This window comes from Oncorhynchus mykiss, chromosome 6 (genome assembly GCF_013265735.2).
Source record: "Oncorhynchus mykiss isolate Arlee chromosome 6, USDA_OmykA_1.1, whole genome shotgun sequence".
NCBI classification, from domain to species: Eukaryota; Metazoa; Chordata; class Actinopteri; order Salmoniformes; family Salmonidae; genus Oncorhynchus; species Oncorhynchus mykiss.
Genome location: NC_048570.1, coordinates 76,654,513 through 76,679,396, shown reverse-complemented (window position 1 = coordinate 76,679,396; position 24,884 = coordinate 76,654,513). Strand labels below are relative to the sequence as shown.

Below are 24,884 nucleotides of genomic sequence, written 5' to 3'. Positions count from 1 at the left end.
TTTCTTGTGTATACTGTTTTTTATGTATAGAGCAATTTGCAACACATGCGAGCCTGCATTCCATTTATGTTAATCCATTTATGTTAATCTCTGTGCTTGTGTAGAAATTCAGTGCTTTTGGGGTTAAGTTGTGAAAGTTAATGTAATAACTGCTAGCACCATCTGCTGGCCTACTTCCTCACAAAGAGAGAGAGAGTGAGAGAGAGAGAGAGAGAGAACGAGTCTGGATTTTAACGACATCTCTAATATTCATGCTGATGCATTTTGCTGCTTTGTGCTGCTTTCATTTTCCACCGCTCTGCTGCTGGAGACTCCAGCTCCTCGCCATACACACCCCAACACGGGAGAGGGAGGGCAGAGAGGGAAGAGGAGAGGAAAACTAGTGGAAAAAGGAAAACAACCAAGCCCGCTAGCTAGCTCAAAACCCTTTTTGTGTACAAAGGAGTAGCCTACCTTACCCTGGGATGTAAGAGAAAGAGGCACGAACGAAGGGAAAGAAAAAGGAACGAGTAGAGCGAGCGGACGGAGAGAGCACGGGATTGCTGGCGGAGGGGAATCAATGAGAAGGGAGGGAAGAGAGGAGGGTAGAGCGAGAGACACTCACACCACAAACCGCACGCAGTAGCAGCAGAATGAGACGAGCTTCCTGGACTGCCACTGCCTCGCACCTCTTCTGGCGCAACCAGCCCTGCTCCCAGTTCTCCCAGTGATCTAACAGCCCAGCCCCATGCACTCCTACTGAGCCTGAGTCCTGCCCGCTAGGGGAGGAGAGGAGTGGAGAGGAGGTGAAGGAGAGGAGGCTCCACCGCCCGCCTGTACGCTGCCTGTGGAGGGGGGAGGGGGTGGACACGCAGCTCAAGCAAGACAGACCATCGAACGAAAGAGAGAGTGAGCGAGCGAGAAAGAGAGAGAAAAAACCCGGCAAAAGGGCAAGGCTTTTGTTAGGTGGTTGGAGAGAGAGGGGGAGGAAGAACAAAAAAATAGAAAAAAACATGTCTACAGTGAAGAGGCCAAGAGGAAGGGTAAGTGAGCTGCACAGAGAGAGAGGAGGGGCCGGACGACAGGAACTGAACAACCTCCTCTGCTACTGGCTCATGCTGCCTGCCAGATGCAGCTCCACTGTCGCCATCTTGAACTCCTTGTTGCTGCTCTTTCCCATACTAATTTGCTTAGCTGTGCTAGCTACGCTCTCCCTTCACTATCCCCCTCCTTTCACTTTATCCCTCGTTTTCTCATCTCCATAGATTCCTCCCCATCTCTGGTTCGATGCAAAAGGCGATGTGTTTGTGTGTGTGTGTGTGTGTGTGTCACATAAGATGAGTACATCAGTCACACAGCGTTCTGCATGAGGAACTGAGGGAAGTAAGGGGTTAGTGAGTGAGTGAGCGGACTAACTGGCCCAAATGTCCTGGCTAGCTCTATCTCTCTGTAGTCTTTCCTTACTGTAACAGTGCAGAGTGTTTTCATGGGAGCTTGTGGTGGCAGAGAGAGAGATTGAAGTCACTGCAGTGCTGGCAGCCTGTAATTTCAGTTATTTATAGTCGTATTACACAGCTGCAGAGCACTTGGTTTTGGTGCATTTTTCTTCTCTCTCCCTTTCTCACTCACTTTTTATACAAACTCTCATTCCTGCTCTCATTCCCGCCCTCTGCCTTTGCTCCTTCCCTCTTTTCCCTGTTCTTTACCATGACTTTCTCTTTCCTCACCCTCTTTTTTTTTTACCTTGAACTTGAATAATGAGAATATTTCAGTTCTGGGCAATGATTTCCAATAATAGCCTGGGCATCACAGCACACGTTAAACATATAATTCTGTAGCTACAGCTCTTGTTTATCTTCCAAATGAACTGTCATTTATATCTCCCCTCCCCCTGCTTTGTTTGTGGCAGTTCAAGATAATTCTCTTTATTTAGCAGTCAGGAAAGCAACTGGCTGTGCCGTGCTGTGGCTCGGCCTCGGGTCATGTAGCCATCCACTCTGACTGCAACACGTTGAGATTAGCTCCTCCATTTATAGGCTCTGGGCCCACCCGAAGGGAATAAACCTCAGCCCATGTGCCGGTCCTGCCTGTCTCTTGTTTCTTTCTTACTGTCTTAATGAAAGTTTGTGCTGCTGCAATCTATGTGACTAGGGGGGGAAATGTGTGGCTAGCAGAAAGTTCAGAGAGCAACACTTTCAGTATGTCTGTGAGGTAGTGGGGTAGAGACACAGCAGCAGAATGGGATATTCTGGTGACTGGTTGTTTGTCTTTAAAAGGCTATCAATCCTATGTCAAGGCTATATCATTATCAAGCCTATGTCAAGGCTATATCATTATCAAGCCTATGTCAAGGCTATATCATTATCAATCCTATGTCAAGGCTATACCATTATCAAGCCTATGTCAAGGCTATATCATTATCAAGCCTATGTCAAGACTATATCATTATCAAGCCTATGTCAAGGCTATATCATTATCAAGCCTATGTCAAGACTATATCATTATCAAGCCTATGTCAAGGCTATACCATTATCAAGCCTATGTTAAGGCTATATCATTATCAATCCTATGTCAAGGCTATATCATTATCAAGCCTATGTCAAGGCTATATCATTATCAAGCCTATGTCAAGACTATATCATTATCAAGCCTATGTCAAGACTATATCATTATCAAGCCTATGTCAAGGCTATGTCAAGGCTATATCATTATCAAGCCTATGTCAAGGATATATCAGTATCAAGCCTATGGCAAGGCTATATCATTATCAAGCCTATGTCAAGGCTATGTCAAGGCTATATCATTATCAAGCCTATGTCAAGGATATATCAGTATCAAGCCTATGTCAAGGCTATATCATTATCAAGCCTATGTCAAGGCTATACCATTATCAAGCCTATGTTAAGGCTATATCATTATCATGCCTATGTCAATGCTATGTCAAGGTTATATCATTATCAAGCCTATGTCAAGGCTATGTCAAGGCTATATCATTATCAAGCCTATGTCAAGGCTATGTCAAGGCTATATCATTATCAAGCCTATGTCAAGGCTATATCATTATCATGCCTATGTCAAGGCTATATCATTATCAAGCATATGTCAAGGCTATATCATTATCAAGGCTTAGAGGGTCTAATAAGAGAGGTACAGACAACTAGCTAACAGTGTTGTTGTGACTTCTGCTGTGTGTGTTTTCTAGACCAGCTGGCTGTTGTTTTCAGTGTTCTGTTTTCTAGATCGATCAGTGTAACTTCCCTTTCAACAATCACATTGATATCATACGGCCTTCAGAGTGCAATGAAAATGTGTACTTTTCCTCATCTGCCATTTCTTGGAAATTATGAGTTAAACTTCCTGAGAAGGCTGATTTCTGAGTATGTCTCTCCTCTGTCAGCTACTGCTAAAGGCTACGACTACAAACTACACATAGCTCATAGCATGTTGCTTCATCATTTCTAGTCTTTCTCTGTCAATGTCTCTCTCTCTCCCCACGTCACTAAGCAGCAGTGTAAGTATACAGCTTGATTGTTATGCACATGGGGTTTTTCAGAGCTTCACTGATTCACTTTTGTAATCCCATTCCTTTGTGTTTACAACATTTCCTTATTGAGCCTGACTGGGTGACTTGACTCTCATTCCAGGCAGCAAAGCTGATATGGTACATTTCACACTTCTGTTCCTGAGGGGGAAGATGATGTGTGAGAGAGGCTGTGGAGGGTTAACTCAGGGGGAAGATGATGTGTGAGAGAGGCTGTGGAGGGTTAACTCAGGGGGAAGATGATGTGCGAGAGAGGCTGTGGAGGGTTAACTCAGGGGGAAGATGATGTGTGAGAGAGGCTGTGGAGGGTTAACTCAGGGGGAAGATGATGTGTGAGAGAGGCTGTGGAGGGTTAACTGAAGGGGAAGATGATGTGTGAGAGAGGCTGTGGAGGGTTAACTCAGGGGGAAGATGATGTGTGAGAGAGGCTATGGAGGGTTAACTCAGGGGGAAGATGATGTGTGAGAGAGGCTGTGGAGGGTTAACTGAAGGGGAAGATGATGTGTGAGAGAGGCTGTGGAGGGTTAACTCAGGGGGAAGATGATGTGTGAGAGAGGCTGTGGAGGGTTAACTCAGGGGGAAGATGATGTGTGAGAGAGGCTGTGGAGGGTTAACTCAGGGGGAAGATGATGTGTGAGAGAGGCTGTGGAGGGTTAACTCAGGGGGAAGATGATGTGTGAGAGAGGCTGTGGAGGGTTAACTGAGGGGGAAGATGATGTGTGAGAGAGGCTGTGGAGGGTTAACTGAAGGGGAAGATGATGTGTGAGAGAGGCGGTGGAGGGTTAACTGAAGGGGAAGATGATGTGTGAGAGAGGCTGTGGAGGGTTAACTGAAGGGGAAGATGATGTGTGAGAGAGGCTGTGGGGGGTTAACTGAAGGGGAATGTGAGAACTAGGAGCTAAATGATCTAACTATTCAGTCTGAGATTCAGGAATGTAGGTTTGGTTTGGCAACATGAGAACATGAGCATAGTGGGGGGGATTAGTGTGTGTGTGTTAACGACCACAAGATCATCCACTTCGCAGGAAATTACATTAAGATCAGGGCGAGAGTCCTTTGTAATACACAGCTCTTTCCAGTCTTGCTATTAATGCAGATGTATGTATGTTATAATGACATCATCCTGTTGGTATATATGTTCCCTCAGTCTGATTAATATCCCCCCTCCTCTCTCTCCTCTTCTCTCCAGCCTCCCAAGAACAAGAATGCTAATGGTCCCAACAGCCACACAGCAGCGCGGGTCCTCAGCCCCCCGATGAAGAGCAGCTCATCCTCCTCGTCTTCGTCCTCCTACAGCTTGTCGTTGGAGAAGCGGGCCCAGCGGAGGCTGGTGAAGGAGCAGAGGGAGCAGCAGCAGCAGCAACTGATGGAGGAGGCTGGGGAGGACAAGCAGCAGAAGGCTAACAGGATCATCCATGAGGCCATTGCTAAGGCCCGGGAGAGAGGAGAGAAGAACATCCCCAGGGTTATGAGTCCAGAGAGCTTCCCCTCTGGGAGCTCCTCGGCCCACAGGAGAGAGAGGGAGAGGGACAGAGACAGAGACAGGGAGAGGGACCGTGGCAACAAGACCAGGACCAAGGCCTCCAAGAAAGCCCGCATTGTGCCCTCGTCCAAGCCCAAACAGAAGGCCAAGATCGGGTAGGTGTCTCACTGACCTTGTTCTCATATGCCTCACTATGCCCTTATAACACCACTACCTGTATGGCATGACATAGGACCACGGTGTTGTATTTGTTTTGAAAAGTAGTTTCAGTGGCCTTCCACATTAAATCTACCATTTTGTTTTTGCTCTGCATCCTGTCTAAAGTAAGTTGTGTCACACTGTCAATTCTCCTTTACGGCTTGGCTTCCTTAGTGCCCATTCATTTCTGGAGCACAATAGAATAGCTAGTTGACTATCTGCTAGCAGCTGCCAGCTTGACAGATATAGCTGCTCGTAAAATAGTAGCTGCCAAGATGGCAGCTCAAAGTTCATTTTAAAATTCATGACACATACAGACAGGAAGGAGCAACAACTGCTCCTGTTAGCATTTCGGCTAGCTTGTTGAAAATAGGACAGCTAGGTTATGACAGATACTTGTGGGTATAGGGATTTAGTATATACTGTATGCAGTTCCCTTCCCCCTGTACAATGAAACTGTGTTGTTATACTGTAAGCCACACCCAGTGTGAGGTCATGTAATATCTGAGGCGGAGAAAGACAGGCAGCCAGGCTTGGAGACAGGAAGACGTGCAGGCAGGCTGGGAGTCAGGAAGACTGGCAAGCTGAGAGGCAGAAAGACGTACAGGCAAGCTGAGAGGCAGGAAGACATGCAGGCAAGCTGGGAGGCAGGGAGACATGCAGGCAAGCTGGGAGGCAGGGAGACGTGCAGGCAAGCTGGGAGGCAGGGAGACGTGCAGGCAAGCTGGGAGGCAGGGAGACGTGCAGGCAAGCTGGGAGGCAGGGAGACGTGCAGGCAAGCTGGGAGGCAGGGAGACGTGCAGCCAGGCTTGGAGACAGGAAGACGTGCAGGCAGGGTGGGAGTCAGGAAGACTGGCAAGCTGACTGGCTGGGAGGCAGAAAGACATACAGGCAAGCTGGGAGGCAGGAAGACATGCAGGCAAGCTGGGAGGCAGAAAGACATACAGGCAAGCTGGGAGGCAGGAAGACATGCAGGCAAGCTGGGAGGCTGGGAGGCAGGAAGACATGCAGGCAAGCTGGGAGGCTGGGAGGCAGGAAGACATGCAGGCAAGCTGGGAGGCAGGAAGACATGCAGGCAAGCTGGGAGGCAGGAAGACATACAGGCAAGCTGGGAGGCAGGAAGGCAAGCTGGGAGGCAGGAAGACATGCAGGCAAGCTGGGAGGCAGGGAGACATGCAGGCAAGCTGGGAGGCAGGGAGACATGCAGGCAAGCTGGGAGGCAGGGAGACATGCAGGCAAGCTGGGAGGCAGGGAGACATGCAGGCAAGCTGGGAGGCAGGGAGACATGCAGGCAAGCTGGGAGGCAGGGAGACATGCAGGCAAGCTGGGAGGCAGGGAGACATACAGGCAAGCTTTGAGGCAGGAAGACGTGCAGGCAAGCTTTGAGGCAGGGAGACGTGCAGGCAAGCTGGGAGGCAGGGAGACATGCAGGCAAGCTGGGAGGCAGGGAGACATGCAGGAAGACATGCAGGCAAGCTTTGAGGCAGGAAGACATGCAGGCAAGCTGAGAGGCAGGGAGACTGGCAGGCAAGCTGGGAGGCAGGGAGACTGGCAGGCAAGCTGGGAGGCAGGGAGACATGCAGGCAAGCTGGGAGGCAGGGAGACATGCAGGCAAGCTGGGAGGCAGGGAGACATGCAGGCAAGCTGGGAGGCAGGGAGACATGCAGGCAAGCTGGGAGGCAGGGAGACATGCATGCAAGCTGGGAGGCAGGGAGACGTGCAGGCAAGCTGGGAGGCAGGGAGACGTGCAGGCAAGCTGGGAGGCAGGGAGACGTGCAGGCAAGCTGGGAGGCAGGGAGACGTGCAGGCAAGCTGGGAGGCAGGGAGACATGCAGGCAAGCTGGGAGGCAGGGAGACATGCAGGCAAGCTGGGAGGCAGGGAGACATGCAGGCAAGCTGGGAGGCAGGGAGACATGCAGGCAAGCTGGGAGGCAGGGAGACATGCAGGCAAGCTGGGAGGCAGGGAGACATGCAGGCAAGCTGGGAGGCAGGGAGACATGCAGGCAAGCTGGGAGGCAGGGAGACGTGCAGGCAAGCTGGGAGGCAGGGAGACGTGCAGGCAAGCTGGGAGGCAGGGAGACGTGCAGGCAAGCTGGGAGGCAGGGAGACGTGCAGGCAAGCTGGGAGGCAGGGAGACGTGCAGGCAAGCTGGGAGGCAGGGAGACGTGCAGGCAAGCTGGGAGGCAGGGAGACGTGCAGGCAAGCTGGGAGGCAGGGAGACATGCAGGCAAGCTGGGAGGCAGGGAGACATGCAGGCAAGCTGGGAGGCAGGGAGACATGCAGGCAAGCTGGGAGGCAGGGAGACATGCAGGCAAGCTGGGAGGCAGGGAGACATACAGGCAAGCTGGGAGGCAGGGAGGAGGAATGTGTATATTGTCACTCAGGTCATCACCAGGGCGGTTATGGAAGCTGTGAAATGAACCAACCAGGGATAGAGAGAGACACTAGTTTCATATTCTCATTAAGCGAGCAGGGCTGAGAACAACATAATGGCCGACTATATTGTCTCCCTGCCTGCTTCCTTGCTTCATGATTAATGATTATATGAGCTCGGTTGCTGCATGTGGAAATGGCAGTAACAGATAATGGATTTTGCTCTGTTTGTGAGAGATAGCGTGTTGCAGATGTTAATGAGGGAGAATAGACATCTGTCAGGAGGGTTGGGCTGAACCGGGTCTGTATGGTTCATACTCAGGAAACCCAATGGGCCTGATGTTGAACACTAGAGATGGAGGATTGAAATAATTTCACTATTAGAATAGTATCATGAATGTTTGTCAGATATTCATTATTATTATATATATATATTTTTTAAAGTTTTTAACCTGAGTACTGCTGCGCGAGGGAGAGAGGCTGGTGCTCTATAGCTGCAGCTGCAGAGGGGGCGGTGTTTGTGAAATGGGAGTGAGCAGACGGACTGAAAGAAAGAGACGTCAAGGCGCCAACTAAGTTACAGCCAAGACTAGCTAACTTGTAGCAGCCACAATGATATTTATCATCCCATATAACAGTGCCGGTCTTGACTGGAGTAGCCTAGAGAAGCTAGCTAGCTGGGCTAATTGAGGCCACATGCTGTGCTTTCTCTCCAACCCCATTCAGATCAAACAACAGCCTACATATCTGTTGGTTGCTCCTTGTAGCCTACTACTTCCCATTTTGCTAAATTTTAATTCTGTCATTTGTATTCCATCTTGCATTGCATTAGTGAACTCACTCCACTTGCTACACATTGAGCCTATATGCCGCTTTGATTGGCCAACATAAACAACAAATCAAATCAAAATGAAATCACATTTTAAACAACAGGTGTAGACTAACAGTGAAATGCTTACTTACGGGCTCTTCCTAACAATGCAGGATAAAAAAATAAATATAATATTTAATAAATACACAATGACCAATTATAGCTTGGCTATATACATGGGGTACCAGTACCGAGTCTGTGCAGGTGTATGAGGAAATTGAGGTAAATATGTACATATAGGTAGGGTTAAAGTGACTATGCAACAGGATAGATAACAGACAGTAGCAGCAGGGACTGTGATGAGTGTGTAAGTGTTTGTGTGGCGACAATGTGCCTGTGTATGTATACGTGTTGTGTGAGTAAGTGTGTGTGTTCATGTGTATGTTTTGGAGTGTCAGTGTGAATGTGTGGGTAGAGTCCAGTGTGTGTGTACAGAGTCAAAAAGAGTTAGTGCAAAGAGGGTCAATGTAGATAGTCTGGGTAACTATTTAGCACTCTAATGGCTTGGGGGTAGAAGCTGTTCAGGAATGTTTTGGTCCCAGACTTAGCACTCCACTACCGTTTGCCGTGCGGTAGCAGAGGGAACAGAACTGGGGTGGCTGGGTCTTTGACAATTTCTTGGGCCTTCCTCTGACACCACCTGGTATAGAGGTCCTGGGTGGCAGGGAGTTCGACCCTAGTGATGTACTGGGCCGTTAGCACTACCCTATGTAGTGCTTTGCGGTCGTATGCCAAGCAGTTGCCATAGCAAGAGGTGATGCAGCTTGTCGAGATGCTCTCAATGGTACAGCTGTAGAACGTTTTGAGGATCTGATGGCCCATGCCAACTCTTTTCAGCGTCCTGAGGGAAGAGGCGTTGTCTTGCCTTCTTCATGACAGTGTTGGTGTGGGTCCTTAGAGATGTTGACACAAAGGAACTTCAAGCTCTCGACCCACTCCACTACAGCCCCGTTGATGTGAATGGGAGTGTTCGGCCTTCAGTTTTCTGTAGTCCACAATAAGCTCCTTTGTCTTACCCGCATTGAGGGAGAGGTTGTTGTCCTGGCACCACACTGCCAGGTCTCTGACCTCCTAAATATAGGCTGTCTCATTGTCATTGGTGATCAGGCCAGCAGTTGTGTCATCGACAAATTTAATGATGGTGTTGGAGTCGTGTGTGGCCACACAGTCGTGTGAACAGAAGGGAACTAAGCACGCACCCCTGAGGGTCCCCGTGTTGAGGGTCAGCATGGCGGATGTGTTGTTGCCTACCCTCATGCTTTCTCTGAATAAGCGTTGTTGTACAATTTGACACTTCATTTCAAACAGTCAGCAATAATCTAATTCAGGGATTGTGAAGTTATACTTAGGCTAAATGTAAGCCTTCCACAACCATAAGACCCAATAATAATTTAATTATTTTATCAAAATAGTTTAACCTGCTTTTTTTTGTTGCAATAATCAATGATCTGGCTTTCAAGTCCGTCTATGAAAAGGCAATTTTTTTGTTACAAGTTTAACCGTGACTAATGCACATTCACTAATAACGACTAACTTCTTGTAGCAGGCTTTAGGCTATAGATAATTAACACAGGTCTCATCAACAATCTCTCAAGTCCACGTGTTAGTGAATTGTTAGTGAATTGTTATGAGCACACCCTTCTGTCTCCAACTGTTTAAACAGCATGTTAGGCTGTCCACTTTATTCAGATGTTGAAATCAAGTGGTCTACCTTAATTCTCAGAATGAGATTGAGTTGACAGTGCTATATATAATTGTGTTTTATGCTTATTGCACATATATAAAACACAGACTAGACAGCTAGTATAACAGTCTGGCTAAAATGCTGCTTGCTAGCTGGACCCCGACAAACTGAGCATACATTTTCAAAATGTACCAAGGAAGTGAAGCTACAGTATTAGCATTTAAACCCACAATATTTGTTGTATCGCTGGAAGCTGACTGAGGCCTATTTATTTGAACTTTTCCCTATTCTCATATTGAAAGGTGTTATTTATTTGTCATGTTTGAGATTATTACTAACATCACTAAGTTAGTAATATGCCCTAGCCTTATTTTATATGATATAACCTAACCTATTTTTACACAATGTAGAACTTGTAAAGCAAAGGTCTGATTTGTGAAACTAGGCTAAACACAGAATTAAACCTAGCCTTTCCACTATTGTTTCAATGCTTCTTTCATGAAGCTTGTTACGTCATACATTCCAACCATTTTGAAATATCAAAGCTCCTTACTCTTTCTTTTAACATGTAGCGTCATCTCTTACATACCTTAGTCTAAATTCATTATAGTTAAGTGTTTTGGCCTGTACATAATGTTGCTAAATGAAAAACACATTTAGTCCTGTCCTGCATCTAAAGAATGAACTTCCTTCAGTACAGGTTGATCCATCCCAGAGTTCCTCAGTCTCCACTCTGACTTGTAGGATTGTGCTAGTGATGCTATGAGACAGTCCCAAAGCCTTCCTCCCCAAGTGTCTGATTTACAGTAGTGTCTGTGGAGATCTGTCCAGAGCAGGGAGAGCAGAGAGGGGCTGACACCCCAGTGCCAGGCCATACACTAGAAAACCAGGCATGGACTCTGTCCGCTATCGGGAGGGATGGTCACTGTAGGGATGTTGTCTCAATGCAGAGGAGTGAAGAGGATGTTTTACTATGACCGACCCCTCTCGCAAGGCTTTTGCCTTTGTTTATATGTGTGTGTGTGTGTGTGTGTGTTGAAGACTGTTGTTCTACAGTGTGGTCTATATGAAAGGATGTTTTCGTTGCTTTGAGTGGGTTGGCACAGTAGCATAGCATGTGCTTGTATGTTTGTGTCCTCTGTTCTGTCGTCGTTGCTACGTACCTGTAGGCCTATATGTTATGTGGTGAGTTTGTGTTTGTGCTTTCTGTTGTCGCTGTATGCCAATGTGGCTAGTGTACATGTGTGTGCCAGTGCAGTGTGTGTGAGGTGCGGTGCAGTACAGTGTGAGGGATCATCCTCGTGCAGGGTAATGAAGACAGCAGGAGTACATGGTGCTCTGGGGAGGTTTCATGCAGACAGAGGAACCACAGTGTGTGTGTTCTGCCCTCCCAGGGTCTTCTCATGTAATATTAACGCTCAGCCTTCTCCCTGTCAGCACCCGCACCGCTGCAGAGGCACTTACCTTCCACAACAGTGCCTCTGCTGTGTGTGTGTGTGTGTGTGTGTGGTGTGTGTGATGTGTGTGTGTGTGTGCGCGTAATTGTTTCTAGATGTGTTCTTGAATGTGTGTGTTTAAATGGTAGTTATACAGTATAATATAAGGGTGTATGTACGTGATTGTGTGGGACCGTGTGTGTGTGTGAGTATAATCCACAACATATGCGTGTGTGTGTCTGTGTGCATGCATATGTGCCTACATGTTTCTCTGCCATGTGAATAGCATGCTTGTCTGAGTGGGGGGTTGGGACTGAGCTAATAGTATTATCAGGCTGGCTGTAGGAGCCTGCAGGGGGGAGTAGCCTGTGTCTGTAAGACCACCCCAGCACAATGATTGTTAAGGTGTCAGCATGCTTCAGCAAGGCTGGCTTCTAGCTGAACTCGGCTAGCTGAACAGAACGAGTGTGCTCACATACTCCCTTAAAAGACCTTCGGTTGAAAAACAAGAAAAAAACGCAATAGTACTGTTTGTCCATTTTGAGATGCCGTAGCCAGTATACACTTCCTGAAAATAGTATTAAACTAAGATAACTCATGACATCTGTCATTAATTTAGACGTTTTTGCAGAGGAGATAGATCTTAGTCACACAGTCTAACTAAGATGTTTGGTGCAGTATTTCTCCAGTAATTTTACATCTAACTAAGATGTTTGTTGCAGTATTTCTCCAGTAATTTTACATCTAACTAAGATGTTTGGTGCAGTATTTCTCCAGTAATTTTACATCTAACTAAGATGTTTGTTGCAGTATTTCTCCAGTAATTTTACATCTAACTAAGATGTTTGGTGCAGTATTTCTCCAGTAATTTTACATCTAACTAAGATGCTTGGTGCAGTATTTCTCCAGTAATTTGACATCTAACTAAGATGTTTGGTGCAGTATTTCTCCAGTAATTTTACATCTAACTAAGATGCTTGGTGCAGTATTTCTCCAGTAATTTGACATCTAACTAAGATGCTTGGTGCAGTATTTCTCCAGTATTTTTTTTGGTATGTAAACAAGTTGTCTCTTAATTGAAGAGTCTACTGTTGACCAATCATTGACGAAGGGGCATAGATTTCAGCCACCGACTTCAGCTTGCCTCAAGAAAAAATGTAATGTGCATAAACAGCCGAAAAACCCTTGCCGAAGACTTCCGGCGCCGACAGAGATGGCCGCCTCGCTTCGCGTTCCTAGGAAACTATGCAGTGTTTTTTGTTTTTTTACGTGTTATTTCTTACATTAGTACACCAGGTCATCTTAGGTTTCATTACATACAGTCGAGAAGAACTACTGAATATAAGATCAGCGTCAACTCACCATCAGTACGACCAATAATATGTTTTTCGCGACGCGGATCCTGTGTTCTGCCTTTCACCCAGGACAACGGAATGAATCCCATGCAGCGACCCAAAAAAACGACTCCGAAAAAGAGGGAAACGAGGCGGTCTTCTGGTCAGACTCCGGAGACGGGCACATCGTGCACCACTCCCTAGCATTCTTCTTGCCAATGTCCAGTCTCTTGACAACAAGGTTGATGAAATCCGAGCAAGGGTAGCATTCCAGAGGGACATCAGAGACTGTAACGTTCTTTGCTTCACGGAAACATGGCTCACTGGAGAGACGCTATCGGAGGCGGTGCTGCCAGCGGGTTTCTCCACGCATCGCGCCGACAGAAACAAACATCTTTCTGGTAAGAAGAGGGGCGGGGACTCCGGAGACGGGCACATCGTGCACCACTCCCTAGCATTCTTCTTGCCAATGTCCAGTCTCTTGACAACAAGGTTGATGAAATCCGAGCAAGGGTAGCATTCCAGAGGGACATCAGAGACTGTAACGTTCTTTGCTTCACGGAAACATGGCTCACTGGAGAGACGCTATCGGAGGCGGTGCTGCCAGCGGGTTTCTCCACGCATCGCGCCGACAGAAACAAACATCTTTCTGGTAAGAAGAGGGGCGGGGGCGTATGCCTTATGGCTAACGAGACATGGTGTGATGAAAGAAACATACAGGAACTCAAATCCTTCTGTTCACCTGATTTAGAATTCCTCACAATCAAATGTAGACCGCATTATCTACCAAGAGAATTCTCTTTGATTATAATCACAGCCGTATATATCCCCCCCCAAGCAGACACATCGATGGCTCTGAACGAACTTTATTTGACTCTTTGCAAACTGGAATCCATTTATCCGGAGGCTGCATTCATTGTAGCTGGGGATTTTAACAAAGCTAATCTGAAAACAAGACTCCCTAAATTTTATCAGCATATCGATTGCGCAACCAGGGGTAGAAAAACCTTGGATCATTGTTACTCTAACTTCCGCGACGCATATAAGGCCCTGCCCCGCCCTCCTTTCGGAAAAGCTGACCACGACTCCATTTTGTTGATCCCTGCCTACAGACAGAAACTAAAACAAGAGGCTCCCACGCTGAGGTCTGTCCAACGCTGGTCCGACCAAGCTGACTCCACACTCCAAGACTGCTTCCATCACGTGGACTGGGACATGTTTCGTATTGCGTCAGATAACAATATTGACGAATACGCTGATTCGGTGTGCGAGTTCATTAGAACGTGCGTTGAAGATGTCGTTCCCATAGCAACGATTAAAACATTCCCTAACCAGAAACCGTGGATTGATGGCAGCATTCGCGTGAAACTGAAAGCGCGAACCACTGCTTTTAATCAGGGCAAGGTGACTGGTAACATGACCGAATACAAACAGTGCAGCTATTCCCTCCGCAAGGCTATCAAACAAGCTAAGCGTCAGTACAGAGACAAAGTAGAATCTCAATTCAACGGCTCAGACACAAGAGGCATGTGGCAGGGTCTACAGTCAATCACGGACTACAAGAAGAAATCCAGCCCAGTCACGGACCAGGATGTCCTGCTCCCAGGCAGACTAAATAACTTTTTTGCCCGCTTTGAGGACAATACAGTGCCACTGACACGGCCTGCAACGAAAACATGCGGACTCTCCTTCACTGCAGCCGAGGTGAGTAGGACATTTAAACGTGTTAACCCTCGCAAGGCTGCAGGCCCAGACGGCATCCCCAGCCGCGCCCTCAGAGCATGCGCAGACCAGCTGGCCGGTGTGTTTACAGACATATTCGATAAATCCCTATACAAGTCTGCTGTTCCCACATGCTTCAAGAGGGCCACCATTGTTCCTGTTCCCAAGAAAGCTAAGGTAACTGAGCTAAACGACTGCCGCCCCGTAGCACTCACTTCCGTCATCATGAAGTGCTTTGAGAGACTAGTCAAGGACCATATCACCTCCACCCTACCCGACACCCTAGACCCACTCCAATTTGCTTACCGCCCAAATAGGTCCACAGACGATGCAATCTCAACCACACTGCACACTGCCCTAACCCATCTGGACAAGAGGAATACCTATGTGAGAATGCTGTTCATCGACTACAGCTCGGCATTCAACACCAAACACCATAGTACCCTCCAAGCTCGTCATCAAGCTCGAGACCCTGGGTCTCGACCCCGCCCTGTGCAACTGGGTACTGGACTTGCTCACGGGCCGCCCCCAGGTGGTGAGGGTAGGCAACAACATCTCCACCCCGCTGATCCTCAACACTGGGGCCCCACAAGGGTGCGTTCTGAGCCCTCTCCTGTACTCCCTGTTCACCCACGACTGCGTGGCCACGCACGCCTCCAACTCAATCATCAAGTTTGCGGACGACACAACAGTGGTAGGCTTGATTACCAACAACGACGAGACGGCCTACAGGGAGGAGGTGAGGGCCCTCGGAGTGTGGTGTCAGGAAAATAACCTCACACTCAACGTCAACAAAACTAAGGAGATGATTGTGGACTTCAGGAAACAGCAGAGGGAACACCCCCCTATCCACATCGATGGAACAGTAGTGGAGAGGGTAGCAAGTTTTAAGTTCCTCGGCATACACATCACAGACAAACTGAATTGGTCCACTCACACAGACAGCATCGTGAAGAAGGCGCAGCAGCGCCTCTTCAACCTCAGGAGGCTGAAGAAATTCGGCTTGTCACCAAAAGCACTCACAAACTTCTACAGATGCACAATCGAGAGCATCCTGGTGGGCTGTATCACCGCCTGGTACGGCAACTGCTCCGCCCACAGCCGTAAGGCTCTCCAGAGGGTAGTGAGGTCTGCACAACGCATCACCGGGGGAAAACTACCTGCCCTCCAGGACACCTACACCACCCGATGTTACAGGAAGGCCATAAAGATCATCAAGGACATCAACCACCCGAGCCACTGCCTGTTCACCCCGCTATCATCCAGAAGGTGAGGTCAGTACAGGTGCATCAAAGCTGGGACCGAGAGACTGAAAAACAGCTTCTATCTCAAGGCCATCAGACTGTTAAACAGCCACCACTAACATTGAGTGGCTGCTGCCAACACATTGACACTGACACTGACTCAACCCCAGCCACTTTAATAATGGGAATTGATGGGAAATTATGTAAATATATCACTAGCCACTTTAAACAATGCTACCTTATATAATGTTACTTACCCTACATTATTCATCTCATATGCATACGTATATACTGTACTCTATATCATCGACTGCATCCTTATGTAATACATGTATCACTAGCCACTTTAACTATGCCACTTTGTTTACATACTCACCTCATGTATATACTGTACTCGATACCATCTACTGTATCCTGCCTATGCTGCTCTGTACCATCATTCATTCATATATCCTTACGTACATATTCTTTATCCCCTTACACTGTGTATAAGACAGTAGTTTTGGAATTGTTAGTTAGATTACTTGTTGGTTATTACTGCATTGTCGGAACTAGAAGCACAAGCATTTCGCTACACTCGCATTAACATCTGCTAACCATGTGTATGTGACAAATAAAATGTGATTTGATTTGAAAAACAAACATAAACATCACAAAATGTTGTCGTAATATATGCACAAACTGTTCCGAACTGTTTCGGATGGGAAGCATGCGGACGCCTTTAGACATGGGTTTGGGACCAGAGGACAAGGTGAAGGAGGGGTTTGGGACCAGAGGACAAGGTGAAGGAGGGGTTTGGGACCAGAGGACAAGGTGGGGGAGGGGTATGGAACTAGAGGACAAGGTGAGGGAGGGGTATGGGACCAAAGGACAGGGTGAGGGAGCGGTATGGGACCCGAGGACAGGGTGAGGGAGGGGTATGGGACCAGAGGACAGGGTGAGCGAGGGGTATGGGACCCAAGGACAGGGTGAGGGAGGGTTATGGAACCAGAGGACAGGGTGAGGGAGGGGTATGGGACCAGAGAACAAGGTGAGGGAGGGGGATAGGACTAGAGGACAAGGTGAGGGAGGGGTATGGGACCAGAGGACAAGGTGAGGGAGGGGTATGGGACCAGAGGACAGGGGAGGGGTATGGGACCAAAGGACAGGGTGAGGGAGGGGTATGGGACCAGAGAACAAGGTGAGGGAGGGGGATAGGACTAGAGGACAAGGTGAGGGAGGGGTATGGGACCAGAGAACAAGGTGAGGGAGGGGGATAGGACTAGAGGACAAGGTGAGGGAGGGGTATGGGACCAGAGGACAAGGTGAGGGAGGGGTATGGGACCAGAGGACAGGGGAGGGGTATGGGACCAGAGGACAAGGTGAGGGAGGGGTATGGGACCAGAGGACAGGGTGAGGGAGGGGTATGGGACCAAAGGACAGGGTGAGGGAGGGGTATGGGACCAGAGAACAAGGTGAGGGAGGGGTATGGGACCAGAGGACAGGGTGGGGAGGGGTATGGGACTAGAGGACAGGGTGAGGGAGGGGTATGGGTGGGGAGGGGGGTGCAGGGAGGGGATGGAGGGTAGGTAGGGAGGGGATGGAGGGTGGGTAGGTAGGTAGGTAGGGAGGGGATGGAGGGTACGAAGGGGATGGAGGGTAGGTAGGGAAGGGATGGAGGGTAGGGAGGATATAGAGGGTAGGTAGGGAGGGGATGGATGGTAGGGAGGGTAGGTAGGTAGGTGATGGAGGGTAGTTAGGGGATGGAGGGTAGTAAGGTGATGGAGTGATAGGGAGGGGATAGGAAGGAGGCTAGAGGGGATGGAGGGATAGGGAGGGGATGGAGGGATAGGGAGGGGATGGAGGGTAGGGAGGGGGTGGAGGGGAAAGCCTCAAATCAAATGTCCTGAGGGGGTTACAGGTAGAAGTCAGGGTTGCCTGATCACACACTAGTTTCTGAAATTGCATGGTGTTTTTATAGCTACCTACCTGGTGAAAAACAAGCTCATCAGGAGATGAAACCATTATTGTAAAGCACCTTCCTCTTTATTCCTATTCTCCTCTCCTCCTCCCTCCCTCTCTCCCTAGTACATTTTTCTAAATATTCCTCCCCAGTTTTGGTTTCTTCCTAACATGCTGGGGGCTGTTAGCAGAAAGCTTCCTCCGTGTGTGTGTGTGTGTGTGTGCGTGTGTGCAGGGCAGCAGGCGTGATCTGAATGTGCTGATACTACACTGTTGTCTACTGTGAAACATCTAACAAAATGGTGCAAGTGAGATCAATTACAATATAAAATGGGGGTTTAGAGTAGGCCTATAGACTACAGCAGAGTCAGTGTAGAGCGGGTTGGGTTCATATCTCCATGCCTGCCTGCCACGCAGCATAGTCTTCCTATCTAATCCTCTTCACTCACACTCTGATTAAAAAATCCCAAAGCTGTTTTCTTAATTAAGTGTTTTTTATAATCCTTTGTGTGTGTGCATGCGTGTGTGCGTGCGTGTGTGTGTGGGCATGCGAATGTTGTGTGTGTGTGAATGCTTTTTCTTGTGTGTATGCGTGCGTGTGTATGTGTGTGCGTGTTTTGTCAATATGTTAGTGTGTGTGTGAGCTCATATGTCGACTGCATGCAGAACAAAGCATAAATCCGTTGTGCAGGTTCCTGCACTCTGCTGATATTTTCCATCACCAAGCTGTGTGTGTGTGTGAGTGTTGGAGAGGGGGAAGATTACACGGCCATTCATAAGGAGGGGGATTTTCTCACGGAGCCCAGGCAGCACAGGGCCTGCAGCACCACTGTCACTGTAATCCCCTCAGGATAGGTTCCACTGTGTTACACGCACACACACACACACAACACACATTCTACACACTCCATCCGCTGCCGGAGGTTCATTCATCTCAGTCCATCTACAAACACGTAGCCTTTTAGCTATACAGTTGTAATGTTGTACCCTGAAAGGGGGAATATGAGAACTGATTCACACTGACACGTAGCATCAGTGACTGTTCAGTCAGTTCTAATGACCAATGACATAAAATCATCAACTCTTTACTAGAGGTCGACCGATTATGATTTTTCAACACCGATACCGATTATTGGAAGACTAAAAAAGCCGATACCGATTAATCGTCCAATTTTTATTTATTCTATTTGTTATAATGACAATTACAACAATTTTTTTTAACCTTTATTTAACCAGGCAAGTCAGTTAAGAACAAATTCTTATTTTCAATGACGGCCTAGGAACAGTGGGTTAACTGCCTGTTCAGGAGCAGAGCGACAGATTTGTACCTTGTCAGCTCGGGGATTTGAACTTGCAACCTTTCGGTTACTAGTCCAACACTAACCACTAGGCTACACTGCCGCCCCTGAATGAACACTTATTTTAACTTAATATAAGACATCAATAAAATCAATTTAGCCTCAAGTAAATAATGAAACATGTTCAATTTGGTTTAAATAATGCAAAAACAAAGTGTTGGAGAAGAAAGTAAAAGTGCAATATGTGCTATGTAAGAAAGCTAATGTTTCAGTTCCTTGCTCAGAACATGAGAACATATGAAAGTGTGTGTGTGTGTGTGTGAATAATGTATGTTTATGGTGTATACCAGGGGTACTCAACTCTTACCCTACGAAGTCCGGAGCCTGATGGTTTTCTGTTCTACCTGATAATGAATTGCACACACTTGGTGTCCCAGGTCTACATCAGTCCCTGTTTAGAAGGGAACAATGAAAAAAATGCAGTGGAACTGGCTTCGACATCCAGAGTTGAGTTTGAGGGCTGTATATGAAGGGACCTGATCTGAGCCATAATGGAGACTAGGCATCTACCACCCCACTATCAGATTAGAGGAGAAATGGAGCCTATGTTTTTTGTCCACCCTTTGGTTCTGAAATCACCATAACCCACTAATTAACTTGTCATTTATGCAGATTAAGTGTTTGAGCTAGTAATCTATCAATATTCATTGTTTACAAATTAGCAATGACATTGCTAATGAATATATAGCACAACTTTGGATTTCACCCCATCTCAAATTTGAATGTTTTGGACCATTTGAAAGTTTTTAGTTTGCTTCTTTTCTCCTCCCGCTTTGGCATGCAGTGCGCCTCACAAAAGTGATTCCTCGTTATGAAATTGTCAACTTTATTCTGTATATAAAATACACTGACTGTTTAAAGCAAAACTACCAAAAATATTGCTGATGGTGAACCTGAACAATCGAAATAAAATCAATTGTCAGCCGGTATAGCCAGATGAGTGTTGTTTCCAGTAGCTTACTTTTATTCAACAGCGCATAGGTAGCAAATTACATAGGTTGTCACTCAACTAATAAAGCCTAATATCACGCAAGACATTTTAGCATTTGAATACTGAAGGTGCCGGGCAGATGTGCAAGAACAGGAACATGCCGCCTAACTTGCAGTGCGCAGTTTGACTAGGCTACTGACATTCCCTAGGGTTGTTTGGAATGCAAAATGACTTGTAGATTAATAACTGTCACCACAGTTGCATGCTTAGTTCCACACTGAAGGAGACGACGCATCAGTTGTCACAAAATATTAGGTGTTTTTGCAAGGTAGAAAGGAAGTAATATGAGCAAAAAATTTAAGTGAATCGGTGATTCGTAATGTTTGAATTGATTTTCTGACTGATGCGTGTTATGTGGATCGGTTTGGGCTACACCGACCAATGATGTCCTATCTTAAACATTTGAATCAAGGACGATGTGTATCGATGAATCGTTACACCCCTAATTAGTATAGATTTTCTCAGGGTACCCTACGTGGGGCCCCGACCCCAAGTGGGGCCCCGGCCCCAAGTTTGGGAACCACCATAGTAATCTCTCGCTCTGCTTGCTTCCTCTCTCTCTCTCTGCCTCATCTGCTTCCTCCTGCATGCATTTCAGGCTGCCTCAGCCTCTCCTCTGAGTACCACATCACTGTCTGTCTAAGTAGCCTACTCTCTGTACAGCAAAGTTAATATGAGAACTTAGTAGCCTATTTAGGTAGGCTCCTTTTAACGTTCACTTCTTACTTCATCCTTCTAGCTGGGTAAGTAACACTATCCAGAGCCCTTCAACGTTACTGCAATAGAAGTCTCTGCTGGCATCTAGCCGCCTGACTGACTGAGCGACTATTTATCAGTCGGGCACTCATTCTCCCAGAGTCTGTTTTTGCATCTCGCAAACACACTGTCAGCAGTGTCTCTCGTTGCCCATTTGAGCCGACTCTGAGCTGGGGTAGTTTGTTTCACGTCTCACGCCGTCAGGCCTGTGCCGAGAGAGGGCGGAGTTAGCCGTTTGAGAAAGTGGTGAATAATGCTGTTCAAAAGGCAAACCAGGGAGGAAAATCAGGAGGATGCAGGGGAACATAACAAACAAACCACTGTTCATGATTCCACTCGTTCGCAAAGAGGCAGGCGCGATTAGAACTCAGTCAGATCAAGAATATAATCATTGTGATCTTTGAGGTGATGGCAGCAGATGAATGGCACAACAATGGGCCTCAAGATGATCCTGCAGGTGAAGAAGCTGGATGTGGAGGTCCTGGGGTGGTGGGGTTACACGTGGTCTGCGGTTGTGAGGCTGGTTGGATGTACCGCCAACTTCTCTAAAACAATGTTGAAGGCGACTTATGGTAGAGAAATTAACATTAAATTCTCTGACAATAGCTCTCGTGGACATTCCTACTAGATGGCATTGTGTTGTGTGACAAAACTGCACATTTTAGAGTGGCCTTTTATTGTCACCAGCACAAGGTGCACCTGTATAATGATCGTGCCTTTTAATCAGCTTCTTGATATGCCACACCTGTCAGGTGGATGGATTATCTTGGCAAAGAGAAATGCTCACTAACAGGGATGTAAACATTTGAGAGAAATAAGCTTTTTGTGCGTATGGAACCTTTTCTGTGATCTTTTATTTCAGCTCAATGATACATGGGACCAACACTTTACATGTCGAGGACCTCTGTGTCTTGTTATGTAGGTACTGCCCTGGCTACAGTGAACTTGGGGGTAACACTGGCACCTTGTGTAGGCTGGTCTGTCCCAAGTTCTCATTCCTCATGGGGGACCCTGGAACACGTCAGTGTGCCCTCGGCCTACAAAATACTGTCACACTGTTCTCCCTCCAAACACACAGAATGGTGGGTGGTGTGCCAACTAGGACAGGGCAGTGCTGGGGGGCTGAGCATGGAGAGGAGAATGCTGGGTTATTAGGCATCAGGCAGGATGAGGATCTGCTCATGGGAGCCAAACGGGGCCACTGCCAGAACTAGAAGTACAGCTCTCTCTGGGAATCACTGTAACACTCCATCAGACTATCTAGCCTGTCTGCTGGAGTGAAGGCCAAACTCACCTACCATAGAGGGGACAGCTGGACGTGAAAGGAGAAGGACATGTAGAGAGAAAGAAGATGAGAGATGGCACCGCTGTAGTTAAGTATTGGGTGCCTGATTGGTGCTTGTGTGGTTTCAGTAATAGTGCTATTGGTCTGTTATTTACTCTATGTGCATGTGTTGGTGCGTCCCTGTGTATGTATCAACTGTAATACCTATGAAACGTCTGTAGTGGTGGTATTAGTAGTAAACTGTGGGTGGGAATGTATAAAGCCAGTCTGTGGTCTTGGTTGGGTTCTGAGGCTGTAAAGCCTGTGTGATGTTGGATGTGCTCCATCATGCTCTCTGTTTTTCCCTCTAAGGGCTTGCTAAACCTCCGTTACACATTCCAACAACAATGACGCACATCACAGCTGCCAACCCGTAGGATGCTTCCTCCTAGGGCTGGGCGGAATACCGTATTTTATGATATACCGGTATTGATGCAGGGACCGGTTTGGGTTTTTACTTTACCTTTTTACCGCTATTTGAATAGTTGGTTTGTTAAATGTGATACGCCATGTGTAATGTCAATTTTTATAGTTTACTTTGCTACTTGAGTCATCTCTCTCCGCTCTTTCTCTCTGTGGCACTTTCCACACAGACCTAGCCACGCCCCCTGTCACTCAAGGAGCGCATTTGATGTTCCTCAACTACGAGACACTTGCGTTCCTTCGGCATGGTCAATGCAGCACATGCAACAATGTTGATGACAACAATGATGTTTCACTTTGCTTCTTAATATAAATCCACCAGCGATCTATAATGACACTATTAGTTTGTGTTTCTTACATAAGCAAACAGCTAGTTTGTCTTTTCTTAGCAAGTTGCCCTAAATCTTGTGAGATGCTAATTGTTAGACATTAATGCTAATAGCTAGCTAGCTAATAAACGTACTGAGTAAGCGCAAACGTAGCTAGCTAATACAGCCTAATAATACCAGTGATGGTGTAGAGCTAAATCAGCATGTTTTTTGTGCAACAGTGTCTTCTAAATCAAATCAAATCAAATTTTATTTGTCACATACACATGGTTAGCAGATGTTAATGTGAGTGTAGCGAATTGCTTGTGCTTCTAGTTCCGACAATGCAGTAATAACCAACGAGTAATCTAACCTAACAATTTCACAACAACTACATTATACACACAAGTGTAAAGGAATGAAGAATATGTACATAAAAATATATGAATGAGTGATGGTACAGAACGGCATAGGCAAGATGCAGTAGATGGTATCGAGTACAGTATATACATATGAGATGAACAGCATTCTCACATAGGTATTCCTCTTGTCCAGATGGGTTAGGGCAGTGTGCAGTGTGGTTGTGATTGTGTCGTCTGTGGACCTATTGGGGCGGTAAGCAAATTGTAGTGGGTCTAGGGTGTCAGGTAGGGTGGAGGTGATATGGTCCTTGACTAGTCTCTCAAAGCACTTCATGATGACGGAAGTGAGTGCTACGGGGCGGTAGTCGTTTAGCTCAGTTACCTTAGCTTTCTTGGGAACAGGAACAATGGTGGCCCTCTTGAAGCATGTGGGGACAGCAGACTGGGATAAGGATTGATTGAATATGTCCGTAAACACACCAGGAGGCTGGTCTGCGCATGCTCTGAGGACGCGGCTGGGGATACCGTCTGAGCCTGCAGCCTTGTGAGGGTTAACACGTTTAAATGTTTTACTCACGTTGGCCGCAGTGAAGGAGAGTCCGCAGGTTTTCGTAGTGGGCCGTGTCAGTGGCACTTTATTGTCCTCAAAGCGGGCAAAGAAGTTGTTTAGTCTGTCTGGGAGCAAGACATCCTGGTCCGTGACGGGGCTGGTTTTCTTTTTGTATTCCGTGATTGACTGTAGATCCTGCCACATACCTCTTGTGTCTGAGCCGTTGAATTGCGACTCTACTTTGTCTCTATACTGACGCTTAGCTTGTTGGATTGCCTTGCGGAGGGAATAGCTACACTGTTTGTATACGGTTATGTTTCCGGTCACCTTGCCCTGATTAAAAGCAGTGGTTTGCGCTGTCGCGTGAATGCTGCCATCAATCCACGGTTTCTGGTTTGGGAATGTTTTAATAGTTACTGTGGGTACGACATCGCCGATGCACTTGCTAATAAACTCGCTCACCGAATCAGCGTATTCGTCAATGTTGTTGTTTGACACAATGCTTAACAAATCCCAGTCCACGTGATCGAAGCAATCTTGAAGGGTGGAATCAGATTGGTCGGACCAGCGTTGAACAGACCTGAGCGCGGGAGTTTCCTGTTTTAGTCTCTGTCTATAGGCAAAAAAATTGAGTCGTGATCAGCTTTTCTGAAGGGAGGGCGGGGGAGGACCTTATATCCATTGCGGAAGTTAGAATAACAATGATCCAGGGTTTTACCAGCCCTGGTTGCACAATCGATATGCTGATAGAATTTAGGGAGTGTTGTTTTCAGATTGGCTTTGTAAAAATCCCCAGGTACAATGAATGCAGCCTCAGGATATGTGGTTTCCAGTTTACATAGAGTCAAATGAAGTTCGTTCAGGGCCAACGATGTGTCTCTCCATATGTGGCTGTGATTATAATCAAAGAGAATTCTCCTGGTAGATAATGGGGTCGACATTTGATTGTGAGGAATTCAGTCAGGTGAACCAAAGGACTTGAGTTCCTGTATGTTGTTATGATCAC

The 24,884-nt window shown here is 47.1% G+C and overlaps 1 protein-coding gene across 10 annotated transcripts in view; it reads left to right on the top strand.

Moving 5' to 3' along the window:
* The window catches only part of chd9 (chromodomain helicase DNA binding protein 9), a 131,309-nt gene that overhangs the window by 43,635 nt on the left and 62,790 nt on the right, over positions 1-24,884 (top strand). For 9 of the 10 annotated variants that reach the window (XM_021607705.2, XM_036980987.1, XM_036980986.1 and 6 more), the window contains one exon: positions 4,710-5,158. In XM_021607705.2, the coding sequence (XP_021463380.2) occupies positions 4,710-5,158 (449 nt within the window). Of the gene's footprint in view, positions 1-204; positions 1,023-4,709; positions 5,159-24,884 lie in introns of those variants that run through there. The other variant, XM_036980988.1, reaches the window with a different exon arrangement.